The sequence below is a fragment of the Neolamprologus multifasciatus genome, unplaced genomic scaffold, assembly GCF_963576455.1.
Source record: "Neolamprologus multifasciatus unplaced genomic scaffold, fNeoMul1.2 chr03_unloc_1, whole genome shotgun sequence".
Classification (NCBI taxonomy): Eukaryota; Metazoa; Chordata; class Actinopteri; order Cichliformes; family Cichlidae; genus Neolamprologus; species Neolamprologus multifasciatus.
The window spans coordinates 552,815-577,166 of NW_028181971.1; the positions used below are offsets into that span (position 1 = coordinate 552,815).

The window sequence follows — 24,352 nt, forward strand, 5'->3', positions numbered from 1 at the left end:
GTCTGTGTTCCTCATCTTCAAAGACTCAACACAAGATGTTGGTCACATCAACATAAAACACAGGATTTGCTGCAGATGTTAAAGTGTGTTCTCCATATGAGAGAAGCTGCTGATCGTGTTTGTATGTTAGCACCTGTAGGATCGATGAAAAGCTCTGATTCAGTTCACTAACCAGGCTCAGGGGAATAACTGGGATATTTCCCCAACAGAGACGTCCTGCTGGGATCGTTTTCCTGCTCTACACTCTGGTGTTTCTGCTCAAAAAACAACAAAATGAACTTTCATGAGCCTACAGATCGTGGACTTCTTTGAGAAACTTATAGAAGACGCTTTTCTTTCCAAGCTTCTCAGATTGAACTTGAACAAAAGATTTGAGGAGCAGAAAAGTTTTTAAAGATCAATTAAACATATTAATAAATATTCTGTTTTATGTTATTTAGGTGTTTAGGTTATTTTTCTGCTTTCTGTAACACGTCTGCTCTCGTGTCGTTATCAACAGTGTATCAATGCATTCCTGTGGGTGGAGACAGAAACTCAAACTGAAACGAGTGGTTTAGCTGCAGGGCAGGTGTGACAGGACGATGCTGCACAGCCTCATTGTTCAGGTGTGAGTCAGACTCTGAGTCTTTGTACAGTCCTGTCAACACATCAGCACTGCTGTCAGTGAGCCTAACGACAGCCGTTAGCATCATTTCCGTGTTTCAGTCATAAAAACACTTCCTGTCACTGTGGTGGTTACAGTGACATCATGCAGTTTGTGCTTTGACCTCCAGAGGGCGACAAATCAGCACAGACAGAGAGCTCCATTCAAACTTTGCTGCCATCAGTAATAATTCTTCAAATATAATCATCAGTGTTTGAGCAGCTATGATATCAGGGACAATCTAGACATGTGTGACAATACTGAACATGTCACATGACACACCTTAAACATCATGTGATCCACTCTCAGTCTGCACTTTCATTCATGACTTCAACAGGTTGAAATGAGCTTTGAAGAAACATTCAGTGAAATAAATCTTTCATGGATTCATGTGAGCAGCAGATGAACTTTGTACCAACAACATCTTCAATAACAGAGTCTGAATGAAGCTCAGGTGTTGATGCTGCTCCCTGATTGGACGCTTGGTTTCAGCTCTGCTCTCAGTCTTTCCTGCACAGGTGAAGGTAGAAAGTGTGACTGGATCTATAGACTGGAAACAGAGAAACATGCTGAACATTTGAAGCTTTGCAGCAGAAATGTTCATGTTACAAATACAGCAGAGCTGATCTGGGATCAGTGTGTTCACACCTGCAGCTACAACAAGGTTTCATGTCTCCACACGTCAGCATGTGAACTTTACTCTGACTCAGTCTGAGCAGTCAGACGCAGATTTTTAAAGTTAACACATCAGCACACACAGAGCTGAGCCCCTCCCACCTGTGCTGAGTTTCAGGTGGAGCCCCGCCTCCTTCCAGGAAGCAGCTCACCTGTGTGTCCGTGTTTAGTGTCCAGGTGTGGAGTGGAGCTTGTTGTTGGTGTGTGAAGAAACTGTAAGTTTGCTTTGTTTCCTCCTTTAACAGTTTGTCTTTAGGAACTTTACTGTTTGTTCAGCTCATGTTTGATTTCTTCACACAACAAACTGTGTGTGTTTGTATTTCCGGTCTCTCCATTAAAGTCAGTGTGTAATGTTTTCCTGGCTAACATCAGCTGTGTGCAGCTTAGTTCAGCACAAATCTGCCGCTCCATAGTTCACGGTAACGGACTCACAGCTGGACCAACGAGGCCGAGTGTGTCCGCCACTCTGAGCTACGTTCGTGTTTGTGTACTTGTAGTTTGTACTTTGTGAGTTCACTCAGAGCCCACAGAGGACGCAGCGTACGTGATGACGTCACAGCCCTTTACCTCCTTTACTGTCACTGTGATTAATATTTACACACGACACACCTGCAGAGCTCTGACGCTAAGCTAGCCACACAGCATGCTAACGCTAAGCTAACACTAAGCTAACGCTAAGCTAACACTAAGCTAACACTAAGAGTTCTTACAGACACGAGTTAAAAAGCTGCTTTTAGTTTGTGATCAGAGTCCAGGACTGAGAGCAGCAGCAGAGCTGATGGATGATGAATTACTGGATGGAAGAAGCTTCTCATTAGCAGTGAATCAGTGTGTGTGCAGTTCTCTGCAAACTCAGCAGGAAGAATTAGTGTGAAGCTTTAACTCTGCTGATCCTCTTTGAATCATGGATCAGCTGAAATGTTTAAAATGTTGTTCACACGTGTTGAACTGACTGAAGCTTCCAGTCACAGTGAATCAGTGTGTGTCAGTGAATGCATCGTGTGTGCTTCAGGCTCCATCTAGTGGACTGATAGTAGAGCAGCTGATGGCAGCTTCCTCTGCCTCACACTGCTGTCTGACTGCATTCAGCTGACACTGAGATGAAGCAGGAAAGAAGCAGCTGATATTTGGACAGCACACATGATGGAAAGGAGGATTTCAGTTGATGTGCACATGAATGATTTGTGTTTCCTCTGCAGGTGAAGGTAGAAAGTGTGTGTGAGCTGAATTCAGCAGCATGGGTGGCAGTAAGAGCAAACAGGAGGGAGCCCCTCCCTCTAAAAGCACTCTGTGTGGGGAACATGAGAGCCAGACCAAAGCTCAGAGGTGAGATGACCATCTCTAACTGTCCATGACTCTTCTCCATGTCACAGCTCAGCACTCACATCACTGCTCCATCATTATTCACAGGAACCAGCCTGGACCTCCACCCAGCTCTGTGTCCTCTGAAAGTAACTCAGTCAAAGATGTCATTAAGAGATTTGAGCAAAGACAGTCAGCTGAGAAAAGGTAAGCTAACACCAATAATATCAGCTGAAATGTGATGAGAATTTTACTGAAGATTTATAACTTTTTCAGGATCCATCAGAGACTCAAACCTGGACCTCCACTCAGCTCTGTGTCCTTACAGAGTGACGGGTCTGAAGAGCGCTACATCAAATTTAAATCACAGTCTGCTGCAGAGAGGTGAGCTGTTAGTAACATGAACTCTCTGATTTAAATGATTTGATGTTTCCTGGTTTGTAAAATGCATCTCTGTTGGAGAGCAGTGTCTCAAAGGACACACAGGCTCAGCTGTCATTTCATCTGGTTTAAGACACATCTGGACCATCACAGTCACGTCTCCATCCCACTTTTATTAATTAACTTCCTTAACATGGAGCTCTGAGTGTTTATTAAAGGATCATTGGACGCTCTAACACAGCTGACTGCAGCCTTTAGCTGTGAGCACACAGTGTCTCACATTTACATTCATAAGAACTTTAAACAGCTGCTGTTATCAAGTGAAGATAGCAAAGCTTTCAGGGCTGAGCCCCAGTGTTTCAGGATAATGGCCCCAGAGACCACAGTCACATATGTGGGGAAGTATTTTAAGTTTAAAACTTCGCACAAAGTCGCAGACAGGGAACAAAGTGTTTTAGGTTTGTATTGTCAGATTATTTAATCATTATACTGAACAAATATCTGAAAAAGTAAAAACCTCTATTCCCCAAATATCATGAGGTTATCACTGCATTGACATGTCATCGATGTTCTTTCACACAGATCAGTTTTAGTGTGTGTGGCCCGTACACTAAACCATGACACAAATTCATATGATGTGACACCCAGACTGTGTTCACTGTTTGTTTTGGTAAAATCATCTTCTCGTGTTTTTATAGAAAGATGATGGAAGAACCTGAAGAACAGCCAGTCAAAGCAGCTCCATCAGCAGGTAGGAGATCAGTGCTTTGTATGATGAGACGTATGGATGTATAGACTTCAGGCAGATTCTTTTTTGTAACTGTGATAAGTACATAAAATTCACGAGTTGTAACCTGTCCTAATCTTTGCCTTAATCTTTCTTTGGGACATTTTTATAACATGAGAACTTCCAGTCTAAGGAGTTTGGCAGAGAAACAACTGGACTTTTTTGGACTTCGAACCCACATATGAGGTTAAAACGATGCCACCTTAAAACGAAACTGAAAAAATATTGAAACTGAAACAAATGTATTGAAAGTGAAAAAAAAATGATAGTGAAAAAACATAATTATAGAAATTTAAAGAAAAAACTCACTCACTGCCATGTTTTCACACTTACATCGTTTTTTTTCTACGTACAGTTATTTTTTCAGCTTCAATTAGCTGGCACTGTTTAGACATCTGAGGGCGCGCTTGAGGGGCGGAGCCACATATATGAGCCACATATGTTTGCGCACATTATATTGCTGACCAGTGACTGTAGAAATCATGGACGACCTAATATCTGCAGCAGCCGCAGTCATGAAGAAACTTGCGTATCTCTGAACGGCACATAGAGCGGGGACGCTGAGAGGAGGTCCAGCGTTTACCGACTGTTTCAAACTGACAGACTCAGGTGTTCTTCAGTATCTGCCTGACAGAAGGACCTGAGAGCCGCCACAATATTTTTGGTAAGTGAAAGGTGTTTGTAAGCTAATCTGTAGCTAACATCCTTAGCTAGCTAGCTAAGATGAGCACTCGGCTGTCGGGAAAACTTGTTTTGTAAAGTGTGTTTAGCTAACCCGTGCAGGTGAACGAAATTAACAGAAACGCTCCGGGCTGCTCAGTCACTGACTAACCACAGTTACTGTACTTTTATTATGAGTATTACACTGTAAGAGCAACAGGCTGGACTCTGCTGCAGCTCCTGTGCAGAGCTGATTATTAAATATGTGCAAACAGCAGCATGTTTTCACTCTTTTGCCACATCTGTAAGGATATTAACACATATTTTAAAAAAGGCTTGCACTTTAGTAACCCCTCATTAATCATTAATTACAGATTAAATAGCAAAGCCTAATATTTATGTACTCAAACCAAATACTTCTGCTTGGCAGCTTAAGTTAAAATGTGTGTTTCATTTTTCCACTGATTACATTTTTAGCACTGACTCTGTGTATTGTTTTTACTAAGTTTGTTTCAAATATTCAGGTTAAATAAAACAGTCTGAATCATTCTTATTGAGGTATTGTTCACAAAGTTACATGTGCAGTACAGCTTACATCCTTTGAGAGGGAAAAAAGCATTAATTAAAAGCATTAATATTTGTTAGGATACCTCCGTATGTTGGTGACCACGGTGCAGCAGCAGACTGAACCACCACTGAAACCTGCTCCATCTGCTCATGTATGGAGATTCACATTCACAAAGCACCAACAACTCAAAGGTTAACATTATATTGGAAAATCTGTTGGTATTTACGGCTTTAAAAAATAAACAGCTCGTATGTCAGCAGAGCTGAAGAACTAAAGAAATGTAAGAGAAGAACTTCAGATCCTGGGTGTGTGAGGACAGAAGGATCAGCTCTATTTCAGATTTGAGATAAACTTCATATTTCAGTTTGTGATGGTTCTGTTGTCTTTGTGATTACAGGAGCTGTCCTCAGATTCAGACCTCAGCACCACCCAGTGACAGCAGACAGATCATCCAACATGTTCACATGTTAACTGCAGAATGAACTGATGAAAACAGTACAAAGGTTAAAGCACCACATGTGCTGTAGTGAAAGCTGCAGCTGTTTTATTGATAAAAACAAAGACAAAAGCATCAATCACCAATGTATCATATGAATGTTGGGTTTTCTCTGTATCTATTATTGTACGATCTACTGTACAATATAAAGCACCTTCAGGCGACTGTTGTTGTGATTTGGCGCTATATAATTAAATTGAATTGAAATGTAACTGTGTCACAATATATCAGCATTAACAGGACGTCAGCTTGGTGTTTCACAAAGCTGCTGATCTCAGACCTGCACAGCTTCCGTTTTAAACACTTGATGTACTCAGCTGCATGAAGAGCACGTTTGAGTTTCTCTGACACAATTAAATAAAAACTGATGAAGGTCAAAGGTCGTCACTTGTATGTCGAACTACAGACTTGTGATCTGGAATTCTTTCACAGTTTTTTGCAGATAGTGTGTTATTTACAATAAAGTGATTCAGAGTCATTTATACCAGAGTAACCAGAGAGGATAATATATTTTTAAGTATATAACTTTCTACAGGAGGCAGCACGGTGGCACGGTGGTTAGCACTGTTGCCGCACAGCAAGAAGGTCCTGAGTTCAATTCCAACATCAGGCCGGGGTCTTTCTGTGTGGAGTTTGCATGTTCTCCCCGTGTTTGCGTGGGTTCTCTCCGGGTACTCCGGCTTCCTCCCACCGTCCAAAGACATGCAGCTTGTGGGGATAGGTTAATTGGATAATCCAAATTGTCACTAGGTATGAATGTGAGTGTGAATGGTTGTCTGTCCCTGTGTGTTGGCCCTGCGACAGACTGGCGACCTGTCCAGGGTGTACCCCGCCTCTCGCCCTATGACAGCTGGGATAGACTCCAGCGCCCCCCGCGACCCTGAAAAGGATAAGCGGAAGCGAATGGATGGATGGAACTTTCTACAGGAATAAACTGAATATAATATCTTTATGTAAAAGTCCAGAGACTCTGAGGATTACCCAACTATTTATAACATTACACAAAGCAAAGTTCAAAAAGCTGCTGGCCCTGATGCATTACAGGACATGCATCTCAAGACATGCTTGCCCCCACACTGGATCCTCACCAATTTGTCAATCAAAACAATGGAGTACAGAGGATGCTGTATCCACAGCTCTTCACTGTGTACTCTCACACCTGGACAACAAGAATACTTGTGCAAAAATGCTGTTAGTTGACTTCAGCTCAGTATTCAGTACAGTTCTTCGCTCCAAGCTGATCACCAAACTTGTGGATCTTGTACTCAACAACTCCATCTGTACCTGGATCATGGCTCATGGACTTTCTGACCAACAGACCTCAGCATGTAAGGTCAGGCCATAACAGCTCTACTAGGGCTGGGCCATATTATACCGTTCATGGTAATACCGGTACAATGCTTGGCAACAACAACGGAAATCTGGGCGTAATCTGGGTCCTAAACTCCGTCCTTTAAGTCAAACGAACATCACTGAGAGTTAAAAACTGTCTAAATTCTTCCATCTGTAATAAAACGATCAGCATTGCTGCTTTACCAGGTGTAACTATGACGTTTAACATCCAGGCATCCACGAAAACAAAATTCATTACATTTAACGGAGTTAGAAGTTAGCAGGAAGTTAGCTCACTAGTTTCGCTAGTTACCTAAGCATGCTATAGCATGTTCTGACTGAGAGATTTAAAAAAAAAATCAAACGTACAGCTCTGCTATCACTTCCAACATGAATGAAGACAGGAAGCTACACCACAGTGACGTTTGTAGGGTTGCTGAAGTTGGGCTAGGTGGTATATAATGATGTGCTACGTGATCGCTAGCGGCACAGCTATGTTAGCATAACATAAACAGTGAAGCTGGAGGATGAACGCTAACACTTTTCCACTCGATAAAAGTTAACGTGAAGGTTTCTGATGGTTAGAGACAAATGTAATCGCATGGCAGGATGCTGTAAACGGACCAAACTTCAGTCAGGAGAACAACTGAGATAATCCATCCACAATATGAGGTTAGTCATTCATATACTGCAACAACATGGGAATAGAGCAGCTGCGAGAGAATTCAACATTAATGAATCAATGGTACAGAAGTGGAGGAAGAAAGAAGAATGAGTTGAATAAAGTTTGATTTATCTGACTGTTTTGTTGCCTTATAATCCCGTGCACCTTATGGTCCAAAAAATAAATATTTGACTTTTTTATTTGGCACACTGCAGTTTAATGTAGCAAAGCACCTCTTTCAGTGGATATTATACATGGTTATGCTCAGGATATATCAGCCCATTTCTACTGGAGATGCCCTTTGGTTAAACTTTCAGCAAGGAATTTGCATTTGCACTGTTAAATGTTTATATAGCTTTAATGCACATAAAAAAACAGCTGCTTGTTTTAAGTGAAAATAAATGGATGGGGGTTTTTTTTGCGCTAGTAAAGTTGGGGAGTTGTATTTTGTCTCGCAGAAATTATATCGTCAGTTATATCGTTGTCGCAAATTTTCAAATATATATCGTGATAAATATTTTTGGCCATATCGCCCTGCTTAAGCTCTACCACTGTCACACTCACACTGGCACTTCACAGGGCTGTGTGCTGAGGCCGTTCCTCTATGACTGCAGACCTTAGTATGGATCCAACTCCATCATCAAGTCTGCAGATGACACCACGATGACTGTCTCATCAGTGACAATGATGAGTCTGCTACAGGGAAGAGTAAAGCACCTAGCTGTGTGGTGCTGACAATAATCTGCTCCTGAATACCAGCAAAACCAAAGAGCTCATTGTGGTCTTCAGTAGAGAGAAGAGAGACCCCCATGTCCCCATCTACATAAACGGCACAGCTGTTGGACGGGTCTCTAGCTGCAAGTTCTTGGCAATCCACAACTCTGAGAATCTGTCCTGGTCAACTAACACCTACAGCCTGGTCAAGAAGGCCCATCAGCGCCTCTTTTTGTTGAGGACCCTGAAGAAGAATCACCTGTCTAATGACATACTGGGTAACTTCTACCACTGTGTGATAGAGAGCATCCTGACCAACTGTGTCACAGTCTGGTGTGGGAACTGCTCTGTTGCTGACCGCAAGGCAATGCAGCGTGTGGTGAAAACCGCCCAACACATCACAGGGACTCTACTTCCTGCCATTGAGGATGTCCACAGGAAGAGATTTCTACGCTGAGCGCGCATCATTCTCAGGGACTCTTCTCATCCTGCCAATAAACTCCTCCAGCTCCTCCCCTCCAGAAGGTGCTACAGGAGCCTTCAGACTAAAACCAGCAGGTTTAGGAACAGCTTGTTCCCCACAGCTGTCACCCTACTGAACTCAGTCCTCTGCTGAGCCTTTCCATCCACACTCACTGAACCCTTCTACACTCCTCCTCCCAGTGACCATGATCCTTTCATTATCAACATTCACCACGTTGGTTACTGCTGTAGTTTTAGGACACTGACATGGTGTAGTCTCTGTTATAGTGTGTACACTGTTAGAGAGCTACGCTTCCACTACTGTAGATATTTTCATAGCACTCTGTAGATCTGTTTACCTCACAGTGCTTCATCTTTATATATGTATATTTGTTCATACACAGCAAATCCAGCATGTCCAAATTAACACTGTCAGATTTGATTTCAACACTATTAAAGTGTCTATATGGGTCCACACCAGAGAGTGTTAATTTAACTCTTTTTGGAGAGTTGGTACGTTAACTCTGATTTAGTGACAAACACCAAATCAGGAGTCTGGAGTTGATCATTTAACACTTACTAATGCTAACTAGGTGTTAAGAGTTTATATATTAACTCTCAAAGAGTATTTTAGTTTAACTACGTAAGAGTTATCTTCTAATTAACCCTTTAAGACCTACCATAGAACCAAGTCCGCCAGAGCTTACTTTATATTTTTACATGCTGTAGTGCCATTTTTGGGAGCATTTCAAGTTGCTATACATCAATACAACCATTACAGCCTAGATTTTAATAATATGTATGAATTAAGTGCATAGTGATTACATAAATTGCAAAAAAGTGCAATAAACTACAAAAAAATTGAAAATCGTTTTTTTTTTTTTTAACATATATTTCTAGTTAGAGAAATTTAAGAGGCTTATCCCTCAAAACTGTAAATACAAAAAAGTTGCACAAAATAGTTTCCCACCACAGGAAATTTATTTTGAGTGTCTTCATAGTTTTATTTTTGAAATACACCAATTTTTATATACTGCAGGAAAAACGAAAATAAATATTATAATGCAAATTTGCAAAAAAGCAGCATATGCATCAAAATAAACTATTTCCAGCAGTGCAATATGAGTCCTAAGCATCCCAGAAACCACACAGAAAGTCATAAAGTCAAACATAACTTTTAAAAACACCAGTATAGGCTCATTGAGGCCTGGACGGTAAAAAACTACATTTCCGCGAAAATGACGTCACTTCCGGTTTCGGCCAGGTCATGGCGGACATGCGATAGTTCGCGCTGACGTCTAATCCGACGTAGGAAGTGTTATGAACAGCTGATCGGATCAGCAAAGCGTGTTTCTGGAATATTATGTTTTTGTTGCTGCAAGCGCTTTTTATGCAGTTTTTGCAAAGCTTTATGTGGAAGGAAACTGTGACCGAGCACAAGCTGATGGCATAAGATGTAAGTACAACTCCTCCGGTTTCATATGCAAAAAAAATTATTGCGCTAGCTCACGTGGTTGCAGAGCTACCGGGATTTAAAAATAGTTACACAAAACAGAGCGTGCCCGCTCTGAACGGCTTTAAAGGGTTAATTCTAAAAATCTGGAATTTTACTGTTCTGAACTTCTAGAAATTTCTTATGGAAATAAACATTTACTAAAAAGACACAATGGTTTTTGAAAAACATTTATTCTGAACTGTGCACCACAATTTCAAAACATTTTCTGAAAGATGTAACAGTGTACATGTTCTCACTTTCATTAGAATTTTGTTTATCAAAAGGTCTGACATAGGTGAGCTGGTAAATGCAAATAACAGCATTCTCATCACTTATTTCTTCAATACAATATGCATGTCCTTCATTCATCACTTTGTGGAACTTCAACGCACTTCTGCTCTCCCCCATATTCCATCTTCACAAGCATATCCTATGTGGAGATTGAATAAAAATTAGTTGACACTAATTAATGGCACAAATCAATTGCAGCACAGTAAAATAAAGGAATCCTTTTTGAGCCATTAGTTGTGTAAAGTATTTTCCCAAAAGACAAGGACGCAGGCAACAGGTAATACTGAAGTAAATGTAAAACCTCAACCTTTTTCATTTTTACCTAAACCGTGTGCACAAAACTCTGGAGGGATCTAAATGCTAACGTAGAACCCAGTCAGGACGTCTGCTACTGCTGTTTGCTCGTTTTTTTATGGGAGATCATTTTCAGGCTTCAAGTAGCACCATTATACCAACATTTCACATTCTAGACATTGTTTTAGGTGTATTTGACCAAAAATTTGACTGAAAATTCACATGTAAGCTATTTTTCAAGGGTGTGGTATTTGCCCGAAAACAATACCTTTCAGCTAGCTAAAACAGAATATTATGCTATCAGCGAGCAACATGGCTAATACCTTTCAGCTAGCTAAAACAGAATATTATGCTATCACTGAGCAACATGGCTAATACCTTTCAGCTAGCTAAAACAGAATATTATGCTATCACTGAGCAACATGGCTAATACCTTTCAGCTAGCTAAAACAGAATATTATGCTATCAGCGAGCAACATGGCTAATGCCTTTCACACAGCTTTGTCTCAACTCCAAAGAGCCACAGAAGTAAAAGCTAATAATAATAATTGAAGCAATCTTTGAAAAAATGACTTACCAAGCATGGCAAACAACTCAAATATGTAGAGCAACATGTTCTGAAACGGCTTCACTTCAGCTTCGATTGGAGCCGTGCTGGGGGCGGAGTCTGTGAATTTACTCTATTGGTGTCATAGCCCCTCTAGGAGTTAAGAGGTCAAGAGTTAATGTTTCCAATGTAACACCTCCAGATTTGACATAGAAACACTAATTTTTAACACTCGATTTTAACTACTATCATTTTACACCTCAGAGTTACATTAAAAGAATGTGACTCTACTTAGAGTAAAATTAACTCTACTTTTGCAAGAAGACCACTAACACCAAAACATTTAACACTTTTGAGTATACCTGTATACCTGCCCGTCTGTATAGCAATATAGAACAGCTGCATAGCAATACAGATCATCTGTGTATCGGTTACAATATTATTTTTCAGTTTCAATTTTTTCTTCAGTTTCATTTTAAGCTGGCATCATTTTAACCCCACACACCCTAAAATTCAGTATTTGTTGATGAGATGATGAAGTGTTAATTCAACAAAGTTAGAATACAGCGGAACCCCGACTTACAAAATTAATCCGTTCCCGAGGGTCTTTCGTAAGTCGAAGCAGCCATCGCGCCTTTTAAGTGAGGCGATGCTGAACGATAGGCTATAGGCTAATTGCTAATTAGAACAACAATACGTCGTTCAAGTGGAACAGCGAAGCGCAAGTACAGAAGCTAAGGGGTTGTCACATGATTCGGAAGGCATTGTGGGCATTGTAGGCTCAGCCAATCAGAGCCAGCGGATTTTGTTACACGGGCATTTTGCCGTACCACGGGCAGAAATATTGCTGTTCAGTGCCTTCGTAACTTGAATATTTCGTGACATGGGGTATTCGTAAGTCGGGGTTCCACTGTATTTTTCACATGATTTTGACTGAGAAGCATGTTTATGTCTCTTTCTTCTTCCTGTAGAGGAGGAGCTTGCCAGGGTGCGGTCAGCCTTTGTCTGGAGGGTAACAACAGAAATCCTCACACAGCTCCTTGAGGCCCTCGTATGTGACACTGTCATAAATGAATTGGAGAAAGAATGGATACTGGAGGGGAACCCAGTCAGAGCAGACAAGGCACGCAGCTTCATCGACACAGTGAGGAAAAAAGGAGACAAAGCATGCAAGAAAACAATCAAACATCTTCAGATCAAAGATCCTTCTCTTTTCTCTCAGCTGCATTTAAACTCTGATACATCTGCTCAACAAGGTGAGGTCATGCATCATAGACCATGAATAAAAATGGTCACCTTGCAGTTTGTTGAGATGTGAAAGTGGAACCTCAGAATTCATTGTAAGAAAAAGGAGAGGGCAAGTACATCATTCTATGATGAATGTTTGGATTTGTTAAATGCCTGCAAAAATATTTTCTAAAGTACGTGGAGGAATTTTGATGATCATCATAAACCTGTGAAACTACTTAGATCTAATGTGAGCTGTATTTAATTAAACACAAGTGTTCTTTACTTTTAAAAAACATGCAAACTGATTGCCTTAAAAAAGAAAAGCATCAGTCATTTGACTTAAATGTTTAATGAAAAAAATGCCACATTTTTATATAATCAAGTTCAAGTTCAAATTTATTCGCTACCTGCAGTGGCAGGTTGCCCTGCAGTGGAATGAACCCGCCCTGCGACCATACACACACAAAAGAGACATCACATGAGGATACAAGTCAGAGAACGTTGCATTATAGAAAAAACACTGAAATGGACACTACAATGGGAAAGTACAAGGGGAAAAAAAAGAGACCTCTACTCATGCTGGGCTATAGGAGGGCAGCATGAGAACAGGAAACAAAAAATCTCCTCTGCGCAGAAAGCACATCAATGTCCACAGTACAACATTATAGAGCACGTGACCAGCAACAGGGTTGGGTAGGGGATAAGGAGTAATCCCAGGCAACACAGCAGCCATCCTGCCACGACTCTCCAGCGCGGGCCCAGACCCACCTCGTGTTCCCAGGATGCAACAAGCATCAAAGGCATTGGAAGGGGAGGGAGGATGAGTGAGTGCTTATCAGTGTAAATGTATGTGTGTGCGTGTCCATAGTTCAGCTGAGACAGTGTCCTCCGCCCTATCAGGCTAAGTAAACAGTCTACCAGCCAACCCAGGTGGCCTTGCATGGAATGGGAAGGAACAGACTCAACACAGTCGTTATCAGGGAGTTTTTGTTCAGCTCCGGCCTTGAGCCAACAACTGGCGCCGAAGGGGTAGCCGCATTATAATGGTGATTTTTCTTTTGCAAACAACTCATGAGAATTTCAAGCTGTTTTTAACACTCCGACACCGACACTGGTCTCTTAATCTCCCGTTGGATAGCTGCGAGTTTCTCCATGATGTTATTTACCTTCAATTCTGTGGTCTTTTCAGTCTTTTGCTCACCGAGCAGATTCTGAGACTTCACGACCGCAGCCAACTGATCCGCGATGTAATCCAGCTTCCGCCCTGAGGTGTTGTTCCGAGTGGATTCTTCCCTGATGTAATCCAATATACGCTCAGAGGTGTTATTCTGAGCCTTCACTGCAGCCCTTAGCGCCTCCAAGCTCTTAATCATGCTGCAATCAGTGAGCCCTTTCTGAGAAGCCGCACCTCGTCCCATCGTTTCAATCCCAGCGGGCAGCCTTGTGGGAGTTCCGCTCTCTTAATTCTCCGATAAGCCAGGGCCAAGCCAGCTCCGATCAGCAAGAGAACCCTGTTATCATGGTTCCGAATAGGTAGATATCTTCAGCGTCCTCGATCGACAGTCCCGCCAGGCTCACGATCCTCCATGTCTCCCACCCGTCCATCGTGTATCCGGCAGGGAAAGTCCCTCCAGGGCACTCGGGCTCTCCCGAGCCCAGACTTCTCGTTGAGAAAAGGGTGTCAATAGCATTCAGAGACCAGTTGATCAAATCCATAATTCTCTTTTAGGTTTTAGACACAGACTGTGAGAGAGTGTTCCAGGGAAGTGAAATACACACGAGACAAAACAAGGACACAAGATGCTAAGCAGGGAAGATAAGGGTAAGGAGGAGAGGAGAAAAGTGCGACTGCCTTCGCCAAGAGCCAAACGAGAAGGCACATATTTTGTGTGGCCAGAAAGGGTTTACATTATCTTTCGCCATTGTAATTTACGACAAGAATTAAATGTGAATTACTGAATCCCTCTCAGATGCTTTGTTAAATAACATAGCAGTGGGGTACATTATGATACTTCAATGTTGTTATTTTTGGTAACAAAGTTTGGAGAAGAGGCACAGAAAGCAGAAACCTGTTTAGCCTGCACATGTTGGCATCAGGACATATGAAAAGCTGCAAAGCAATGCAGATGTGTAGGTTCAAAACATTTAATGTGGCTGTTTTCAGGAATTACATTTAGGAATTCCTGTAGCCCCTTTTTTGAATGAATTTCTGGTAGAATAAGTATATTAAAAACTAAAACGTATGATAGGCTCAACAAAGGGCAAAGTACGTCAGATAGCTCCTTCAAACCATATTTGTATTTTTCCTTCTTTTTTCGATTCAGATGATCTTCAGAAGTGTCAGCCTAAACTAAAGTCTTTCTTGAAGAAGAAGTTCCAGTGTGTGTTTGAGGGCATCGCTAAAGCAGGAAACCCAACCCTTCTGAATCAGATCTACACAGAGCTCTACATCACAGAGGGAGGGACTGCAGAGGTCAATGATGAACATGAGGTCAGACAGATTGAAACAGCATCCAGGAAACCACACAGACCAGAAACTACAATCAGACAAGAAGACATCTTTAAAGACACACCTGGAAGAGATGAACCAATCAGAACAGTGCTGACAAAGGGAGTGGCTGGCATTGGGAAAACAGTCTTAACTCAGAAATACACCCTGGACTGGGCTGAAGACAAAGCCAACCAGGACATCCAGTTCATATTTCCATTCACTTTCAGAGAGCTGAATGTGCTGAAAGAGGAAAAGTTCAGCTTGGTGGGACTTGTTCATCACTTCTTTACTGAAACCAAAGAAGCAGGAATCTGCAGCTTTGAAGACTTCCAGGTTGTGTTCATCTTTGATGGTCTTGATGAGTGTCGAGGTCCTCTGGACTTCAACAACACTAAGAGTGTGACTGATGTTACGATGCCCACCACAGTTGATGTACTTCTCACAAGCCTGATCAGGGGGAACCTGCTTCCCTCTGCTCGCCTCTGGATAACCACACGACCTGCAGCAGCAGACCAGATCCCTCCTGACTGTGTTCACAGGGTGACAGAGGTCAGAGGGTTCACTGACCCACAGAAGGAGGAGTACTTCACGAACCGTTTCAGAGATGAGGAGCAGGCCAGCAGGATCATCTCCCACATCAAGACATCACGAAGCCTCCACATCATGTGCCACATCCCAGTCTTCTGCTGGATCACTGCTACAGTTCTGGAGGATGTGCTGGAAACCAGAGAGGGAGGAGAGCTCCCCAAGACCCTGACTGAGATGTACATCCACTTCCTGGTGGTTCAGGCCAAAGTGAAGAAGGTCAAGTATGATGGAGGACGTGCAACAGATTCACACTGGTGCCAAGAGAGCAGTAAGATGATTGACTCTCTGGGAAAACTGGCTTTTGATCAGCTGCAGAAAGGAAACCTGATCTTCTATGAATCAGACCTGACAGAGTGTGGCATCGATATCAGAGCAGCCTCAGTGTACTCAGGAGTGTTCACACAGATCTTTAAAGAGGAGAGAGGACTGTACCAGGACAAGGTGTTCTGCTTCATCCATCTGAGTGTTCAGGAGTTTCTGGCTGCTCTTCATGTCCATCTGACCTTCATCAACTCTGGACTCAATCTGCTGGAAGAACAAACAACCTCCAAGAAATCTGAAACAGGAGAATCTGCAGAGAAACACTTCTACCAGAGTGCTGTGAACAAGGCCTTACAGAGTCCAAATGGACACCTGGACTTGTTCCTCCGCTTCCTCCTGGGTCTTTCCCTGCAGACCAATCAGAGTCTCCTACGAGGTCTGCTGACACAGACAGGAAGTAGCTCACAGACCAATCAGGAAACAGTCCAGTACATCAAGAAGAAGCTCAGTAAGAATCTGTCTGCAGAGAAAAGCATCAATCTGTTCCACTGTCTGAATGAACTGAATGATCGTTCTCTAGTGGAGGAGATCCAACAGTTCCTGAGATCAGGAAGTCTCTCCACAGATAAACTGTCTCCTGCTCAGTGGTCAGCTCTGGTCTACGTCTTACTGTCATCAGAAAAAGATCTGGATGTGTTTGACCTGAAGAAATACTCTGCTTCAGAGGAGGCTCTTCTGAGGCTGCTGCCAGTGGTCAAAGCCTCCAACAAAGCTCTGTAAGTAAACATGAACTCATCGCTTCATTCTTAAAATCATGGGAAATAAATCAGAGGTGCTCATTTCAAAGAACACTGGCTTTTAAGAAAAATTAAAAAATAGTCACTTAGTCAAATATGATACTTTAAATATTTCTCTCCAGCAGGACATGTCAGCATTTCTGAAATATTTTTGTCTTTAACTCTAATCAAAGTACAATCCAGATCCAGCCTATAAGAACATGAGCTCTGATCCTTCAGCCCCTCTGACAGGTTTATTATCCTCCAGTTTTTCACTTGTCTCCAACAACCAGGAGTTTAACTCTGTTCTTTTAAAGCAAATACTTGAGCTACCAGACTGCACCTACATCTTTTTCAGATGTTCTTATTTTAAGGTCTGGTTTGTGTCTCATCTTTATTGCAATCCCCAATGTCTCTCTGTTTTTCAAATATAAATCTGTTACCTCGGTGTGGCCAGAACAACACGGTGAACCCAAAATACAGACAAAGGTGAAGGAACTGAATATTACTAGACGTGAAGGCTTTATTTACACACAGGAACTTGACACTTGGAATTTTTAACATGAACTGTGAACTATGGCGGAAGTCAAGTACTTGAAGCTGTGAGCATGAAGTGGGCTCTATGGTAGGTTTCCGGAAATGTGTCTTGGTTGATGGTAATCTGAGTCACTGTAACAGAGGTAGAGCAGCATCAGAAAGATCACTGGTGGAGGTTACAGTAAGTGAACGAGGTTATCTTCAATGTCTTACTTGGGGTTTCTGTAGCTCAGGAGGTAAAGCTGGTCTGATCTGACCTACTGATCGGAAGGTTGGTGGTTCGATCCCTGGCTCCTCCAGTCTGCATGTCAAGTATCCTTGGGCAAGATACTAACCCCAACTTGAATGTGTGTGAATGTACTTAGAAAGCACTAAGTACAGATAAAGTGTTTGTGATTGGGTGGATGTGGCATGTTGTATAGAGCGCTTTGAGTACTCCGGGAAAGTAGAAAAATGCTATTTTATTTCTTACCGGACACTTCCGGTAAGATGGCGCCTGTGTTTGGCTTCGCCGCTGCCGGTCGTGGTTTCTCTGTGCTGTTTTTTTCGGCCTTTTTGCTTTCGCTTTTTGTCACTAATGTGTTGGCTGCCCTTGTCTATGATCGCCTGACGCTATTATCCATCCGATCCTCTATGATAAGTCAAGATGCCTTATCCTCCTGCGGTATTTTCCATCATCCGCTGCCGACACCGGTGTCTGGATTTTCGTTAGGTGTCATCAGTGGCGCCTTTCTGCGTCCGCGCAAGTCACGGAGGAGGAGAGGAAAAAGAGCAGGTGTCCAGGTAAAACTCAGACTGTTCTGGAAGCGGGGATTAACTATACCTGGATCTATGAGACGGCGCTACCTCAGGAGTGTTCATCCAGACTCTCCTGTTGTTTGGTCTCCCATCCCCGCGGTGAGTGGAACCTATGAATGTCGCGGATCAAACTCTCTGCTTCTTCGTCCCCTAAATCGGGCCGCTTCTGTTAATAATGCGTCTTCTACTTCGCTGAGAGTGGCGCTTTTTAACGCTCGATCAATGACTAATAAAACGTTCCTGCTGAACGATTTTATTCTTTCCAAGAAATTGGACTTCTTATTTCTAACCGAAACCTGGCAGCGTGATGGCGACTTTTCATCCTTCATCGAACTCTGTCCGAGTGGGTTCTCATTCATCAGCCAGCCTCGGACGTCGGGTCGAGGAGGAGGTGTCGCTGCGGTGTTTCGAAGCCGGTTTCACTGTCGCGCAGTGTTGGTCGGGCATTTTTCATCCTTTGAACTACAACTAGTTAGAATTGGACATAAAGATCCATTTTACTGTGCTGTAGTGTATCGTCCGCCTGGCCTAAACAGTATGTTTTTAAAGGAGTTCAGTGACTTTTTATCCTCGACTTTGAAGCTGTCCAGACTGGTTATAGTCGGGGATTTTAATATACATGTTGATGATGACTCTGACCTCTTTGCCAGAGGTTTCCTTAGCGTCATGGACTCTTTTCATTTTACTCAGCATGTGTCTGGTCCCACACACACCAAAGGACACACACTAGACCTTGTTTTTACTTTAGGTTTAAACATTGATTCTATTTGTACTGAGGATATTTTTATTTCGGATCATCACTGTATTCTTTTTAATCTGTCTTTTCATTTATCCCTCTCTCCTATTCGACATTTGGTTAGCTCTCGCATCTTAACTTCCTCTACTGCTGTTAAATTTTCCGAGGCTTTTAATTTAGTTCTATCTCCCTATAATGATGTTCATTTTCTAACAAATCTTTTTAATAATCATTGTCTTTGTATTTTAGACAATGTTTGTCCTGTCAAAACTAGACTTGCTCCGGTTTCTAAGTCATCTCCCTGGATAAATGACAGCATTCGCTCCTTAAAGCGTTGCTGCCGTAAGGTTGAGCGTTTATGGAGGAAAACGCTTTTGCATGTCCATCTTCTTCATTTAAAGGACCTTTTAGTCTCTTTTAACACTTCAGTTCGAGATGCGAGGGCGGCCTATTTTTCAGACTTGGTGTCCAAGAGCAGAGGAAACCCTAAGGTGCTATTCGACACCATTAATGATATTGTTGCTCCTGCTCCACATGCTGTTCCAATTACATCAAATGAAGATTGTGAAAAATTTCTCTCCTTCTTCGTTGAAAAAGTCAGTAATGTGAGGAACAATATCTCTCCTTCCATGTCTCTTTTGTCTGCTCCAACTCAAGCTAGGCCTTCAATCTTAGAAAGATTTCTACCTGTGTCCTTACCTGAGCTGGTCAAGTTAGTTAATTCAATGAAAGCATCCTCCTGCTCTCTTGATATTTTACCTGGATCTTTGTTTAAAAATGTCTTTCTGTCTGTTGGTCCTTGTGTGCTTACAATTATCAATACCTCACTGGTTTCTGGTCAGGTCCCTGTTTATTGTAAGAATGCTGTCATTCACCCACTGTTAAAAAAACCTAAGCTTGATGCTTCTCTTCTTAGTAGCTACAGACCGATTTCAAAATTACCGTTCATTTCTAAGATTTTAGAAAAGGTTGTGGCTAAGCAGCTTATAGCTGTTCTAGATGAACACAGCATTCTGGATAAATTCCAATCTGGCTTTCGTAGAGCTCACTCTACTGAAACTGCACTTCTTAGAGTCTCCAACGACATTTTGATGAGATATGATGCAGGAGAATGCTCCGTTCTGTTGATGTTGGACCTGACCTCCGCCTTTGATACTGTGGACCATCATATTCTGCTAGATAGGCTGAGACACTGGGTGGGTATATCAGGGGCTGCTTTGGACTGGTTTGAATCCTATTTGCATGAACGATCCTTTTCTGTGGCTACCTCTAAGTACAGTTCCTCTTCTACTTTTCTTGCTTGTGGTGTGCCACAGGGTTCAGTTCTGGGGCCTTTATTATTCTTATTGTATTTACTTCCTCTTCAACAATTATTGAGCACTTTTGAGGACATTTCGTATCACTGCTATGCAGATGATATTCAGTTATATATCTCCTTTAAGCCCCATGAGGTTTCCAAGCTACAGATTTTGCATAAGTGCATAGACTCCATTAGATGTTGGATGGCTGGAAACTTTCTTCAACTGAATGAGGAGAAGACTGAAGTTCTTGTTTGTGCTCCTAAAAATGTTATACCTAGTGTTATGGAAAATTTGGGTCCACTTGCTACATTTGCAAAACCGTCTATTAGGAACCTTGGTGTTAGTATTGACTCAGCTCTAACTTTGGATGCCCATGTAAAATCTTTGGTTCGCTCCTGTTTTTATCACTTGAGAAACATTGCTAAGCTGAGTCCCATTGTATCGCGCTCCGAACTAGAAATTGTTATTCATGCATTTGTTTCATCCCGTCTGGACTATTGTAACTCTTTGTTTACTTGTTTGTGTAAAGCCTCTTTGGAGCGTCTGCAAGTCGTTCAGAACGCTGCTGCAAAGCTTCTGACCAAGTCCTCCAAATTTTCCCATGTCACACCCCTGCTGATTCAGCTGCACTGGCTCCCCGTTAAATTCAGAATCCAGTTTAAGGTTTTGACCTTGACTTTCAGGGCTCTTCATGGACAAGCACCAATATATATAAGTGAACTTCTACATGTATACATTCCCAGCAGGTCCCTGAGGTCTTGTGACCAGGGCTTGCTTGCTGTTCAACACACAAGGCTGAAAACAAAAGGCGACAGAGCTTTTGGAACTGTGGCCCCCAGACTGTGGAACTCTCTCCCTTCGAGCCTGAGATCTGTGGACTCAGTGGTCGCTTTTAAAAAACAGCTAAAGACTCATCTTTTTGAACTTGCTTTTGGTTGATTTTTATTTTTAGGTTTTAGCTTCTGTGAAGCACTTTGTGATTTTTATCTTGAAAGGTGCTATATAAATAAAGTTTTACTTTACTTACTTTACTTACTATATAAGAATCAGTCCATTTACCATTTACTTGTCAGTAGTTGAAAAGCAACTTGGGGAAGGCAGGTGGTGAGGTCTGGGTGAGTACTTGTTAGCTTTGAATCCAGGCAAAGTGGTCCAGTAAGTCTAAGAGACGAAAGGCATTAATGTGGCTGTGAGTGAATCAAGAAGACCAGCATCCAGGAAAACGTGACTGAACTGCAAGGGTGAGTAGATGATCCGAGGATTAGGAGGTTAGCAGAGTTGTTGAGAGTGCTGATGTTATATTCAGCCTAGTAGATTACTGTCAGGTGTGGACAATGGACAGGCTGACCAGGCTTCACCCAAAGGCAGAAACCAGAGTCTAGTGGGAAACCACAGCCGCTCACACAGACCATGACAGCAGCATGACACCCCCCCCCCCCAAGCAAAAAAGGTGTTTTCTTGTGATTGCCAGGGGTGACAGGCTCTGTGCGGTGAGTTATGTGAGGGGACACTCGGTTATTTAATGACTTAGTGGGAATGGGCGGATTAAGGGCGCATAGAGGGATGTTTAACTGTCTCGCTAACTCAGACTCCATGAGGTTCTGATTGAACAAGAGCCTGAAAGGCCTGGTTAACTAGCACAGAGAATTGGAGTTGCAATCTGGGTTTTTTTTGTTTTTGTTTGTGTGAGTATCCTCCACCCTTATCCCCGAACTTACCAGTGGGCAGACCCTGGTGTGGAATCAAAAACAGACAGGTTCATCGCGAGGAGCAAGCTGATCTTTCATGGTTTGATTTAATGACTGAAAAAATACAGCGGACGGTGGTTAGCACTGTTGCCGCACAGCAAGAAGGTCCTGAGCAAAAGTCTTTACAAACTCAACCAGGAAATCATCATGCGAGCAGAAAGAAAGAGGATGAGCAGATAGGTAAGCAAGAGAAACCCGCCAGCGTCCCAGGTTTCCAGAGAAGGTTCAGGTTCCAGGTACCTGAAATGGGATGTAATTCAATCCAATTTTATTTATATAGCGCCAAATCACAACAACAGTCGCCTCAATGCGCTTTATATTGTACAGTAGATCGTACAGTAATAGATACAGTGAAAAATCCAACAATCATATGACCCCCTATGAGCAAGCACTTTGGCGACAGTGGGAAGGAAAAACTCCCTTTTAACAGGAAGAAATGTTTGGTGTCAAAGTCAAAGCACAGATCCATCCAGTCTCTGTATTCCAGCTTATTTCCTTTATACACACATTTAACAGGAACAGTTTCAGACAGCTAGTGTTTACCTGACATTACCTGCGTACCTCACAGTTTGCAGGTAATGGGCATAATAATTACTGAACAGAGACGTCCTGCTGTGAACCTTGTTGCTGTGGATCTAAAATGTAAAAATACATCTGAGAAGATTTCTAATCATGATTTTATGAGGCCCCACAGTTTGATTCTGTTCATCTGGACGTAGCGCTCTCAGCGGGAGAAACGTTTTGTCACTCATCAAGGTGACTTCTTCAGGCTCAGCTAACTGCAGCTTTCCCCAATCTTATAAAAAGTACATCTGCATAATGACTGAAACCTAATGGTCAAGGAACTGACCTCCCAGCCTATTGTTCCTTCAGTGGGCTGGTTTAAGTCATTATGCAAATGTCCTTTTTTATAGGGTTGGAAACCTGCAGTCAGCTGAGACTGAAGAAGTCACCTGGATGAGTGACGAAACGTTTCTCCCACTGAAAGCGCTACGTCCAGATGAACAGAATCAACTTTTAGGATTTACTAACCTGGGTGATTGAGCATGCATCAAGACGAGTTTTTATGAGGTTTACAGTTTCTTATAATTTCTAAACCAGAAGGTGGAGGAGATGGAGCTCATGATAACTGGCTACTGCCCTTCAGTTTGCTTTATGAAATCATCCAATCAAAATAAAGTTGGCCTTTAGGGAGGGCGGGGCTTTAAAGGGGAATGAGCCAAAGCAGCTTTTAGACAGAAAATGAAACGAGAGTCTGCACCAAGTCCAGGATGTGATACATTATTTATAAGTACATTTACAGTAATACACATATTAGAATTAATAAAGTGACCAGCAGTACTGTAGTAACTGTAATACTGCAGTACTCACAGGCCTGTGCCAGCAGACACTGAACTACTGTCACTAAATTAATCTGCTCTTCACTGGTTTCCATTTACATACATTGGAATAATTGTGTTTAATTTGAAATATTTTTCTTCTGTTACACTTAAATTCTTGAACTTTTTTTATTTAATTGTGCATTGTAGTGTACTCATTTGTACACATTTGATTACTAAGGTTCAACATATAAAGGGATTTTATTTGATAATAAATATTATTGTTTTGTTGTTCTTGTTATTTTTTCAGGCTGAGCAGCTGTAACCTGTCAGAGGACGTCTGTACAGATTTGTTGTCAGTGGTCAGCTCCCAGTCCTGTAGTCTGAGAGAGCTGGACCTGAGCACCAAGAGCCTGAATGTTTCAGCAGTAAAGCTTCTGTCTGCTGCAGTGGAGAGTCCTCACGCCAAACTGAATGTTCTGAGGTCTGACCGATTTGTATTCTTTTTTCTTTTGTTTGTTTTGTTTTGTTTTTAACTGAGAAAATAAATCCAGCAATTTAAACAGTAAAGGTAAACTTGATCAATTTACTGTTGTTTCGTACCACATCTGCTCAGCATAAAACAACAAGGATTCTTAAAATATAAGATTAGTTATTGCACCCTGATTACACTTTAACATCAGTCTTTGTTCATGTTTTCATTTTCAGACTCAACGTCTGTGAACTTTCAGCGAAAAACTGTGAAGCTGTGTCCTCAATGCTCAGCTCTCAGTCCTCTACTCTGACAGAGCTGGACCTGAGTATCAAAAATGTGCAGGATTCAGGAGTGAAGTTTCTGTCTGCTGGACTACAAAGTTTAAACTGTAAACTAAATACTCTGAGGTCAGATTTTTTTTCCCTCTTTATTTATAAAGTTTTGCACATGTAATTTGACATATCAGGCCCAATAAAGCAAGTACCAACCGATATAAAGACATATATCAAAACAAATTAGTCCATTAAGATTAGGATGATAACAATAAAACAGAAAAAAGAGAGAGGAAAAAAAAGGAAAAAAGGAAGAAAAACAAAAAAAACAACAACCCACACACAGAAAACAACAAAAAAACAAACAAACAAAATAAAAATTAAAAAAACAAATTAACTCCCTCCCAAAACCATAACAAAAGGGAACCCTGTGGTACAAAAGTTTAGTCTGTTGTAAGTGTTTTCAATGAGTTAAAGTAAATGATAAAAGGCTGCCACATCTGTGAGAA

At 41.9% G+C, this 24,352-nt stretch overlaps 2 protein-coding genes and 1 long non-coding RNA gene across 4 annotated transcripts in view; all 3 read left to right on the top strand.

The window, feature by feature from the left end:
- The window catches only part of LOC146490513 (protein NLRC3-like), a 241,437-nt gene that overhangs the window by 11,307 nt on the left and 205,778 nt on the right, over window positions 1-24,352 (top strand). The window lies entirely within an intron of this gene.
- On the top strand, window positions 675-3,008 carry LOC146490514 (uncharacterized). Its single transcript, XR_014872703.1, has 3 exons — window positions 675-2,644; window positions 2,729-2,827; window positions 2,897-3,008. It is a non-coding gene; the product is annotated as an uncharacterized LOC146490514 (long non-coding RNA).
- LOC146490515 (protein NLRC3-like) lies at window positions 2,952-24,058 on the top strand. 2 transcript variants are annotated; one of them, XM_085153089.1, is made up of 6 exons: window positions 2,952-3,004; window positions 3,700-3,752; window positions 12,283-12,567; window positions 14,866-16,657; window positions 23,407-23,580; window positions 23,805-24,058. In XM_085153089.1, the coding sequence occupies exons 2-6, from the start codon at window positions 3,704-3,706 to the stop codon at window positions 24,022-24,024; spliced, it is 2,520 nt and encodes an 839-aa protein (XP_085009215.1). In that variant the 5' UTR covers window positions 2,952-3,004; window positions 3,700-3,703; the 3' UTR covers window positions 24,025-24,058. The 2 variants fall into 2 exon arrangements, with proteins under 2 accessions (XP_085009215.1, XP_085009216.1); XM_085153090.1 differs by lacking the exons at window positions 23,407-23,580; window positions 23,805-24,058 and having other exon boundaries at window positions 2,958-3,004; window positions 14,866-17,655.

Excerpts from the sequence above, each read along its gene's own strand:
- LOC146490515 (XM_085153089.1), top strand. The coding sequence starts at position 3,704 with ATGATGGAAGAACCTGAAGAACAGCCAGTCAAAGCAGCTCCATCAGCA. Across the intron at positions 3,753-12,282 it reads CAAAGCAGCTCCATCAGCAG|AGGAGGAGCTTGCCAGGGTG; the intron begins GTAGGAGATCAG and ends TTCTTCCTGTAG. Across the intron at positions 12,568-14,865 it reads TGATACATCTGCTCAACAAG|ATGATCTTCAGAAGTGTCAG; the intron begins GTGAGGTCATGC and ends TTTTCGATTCAG.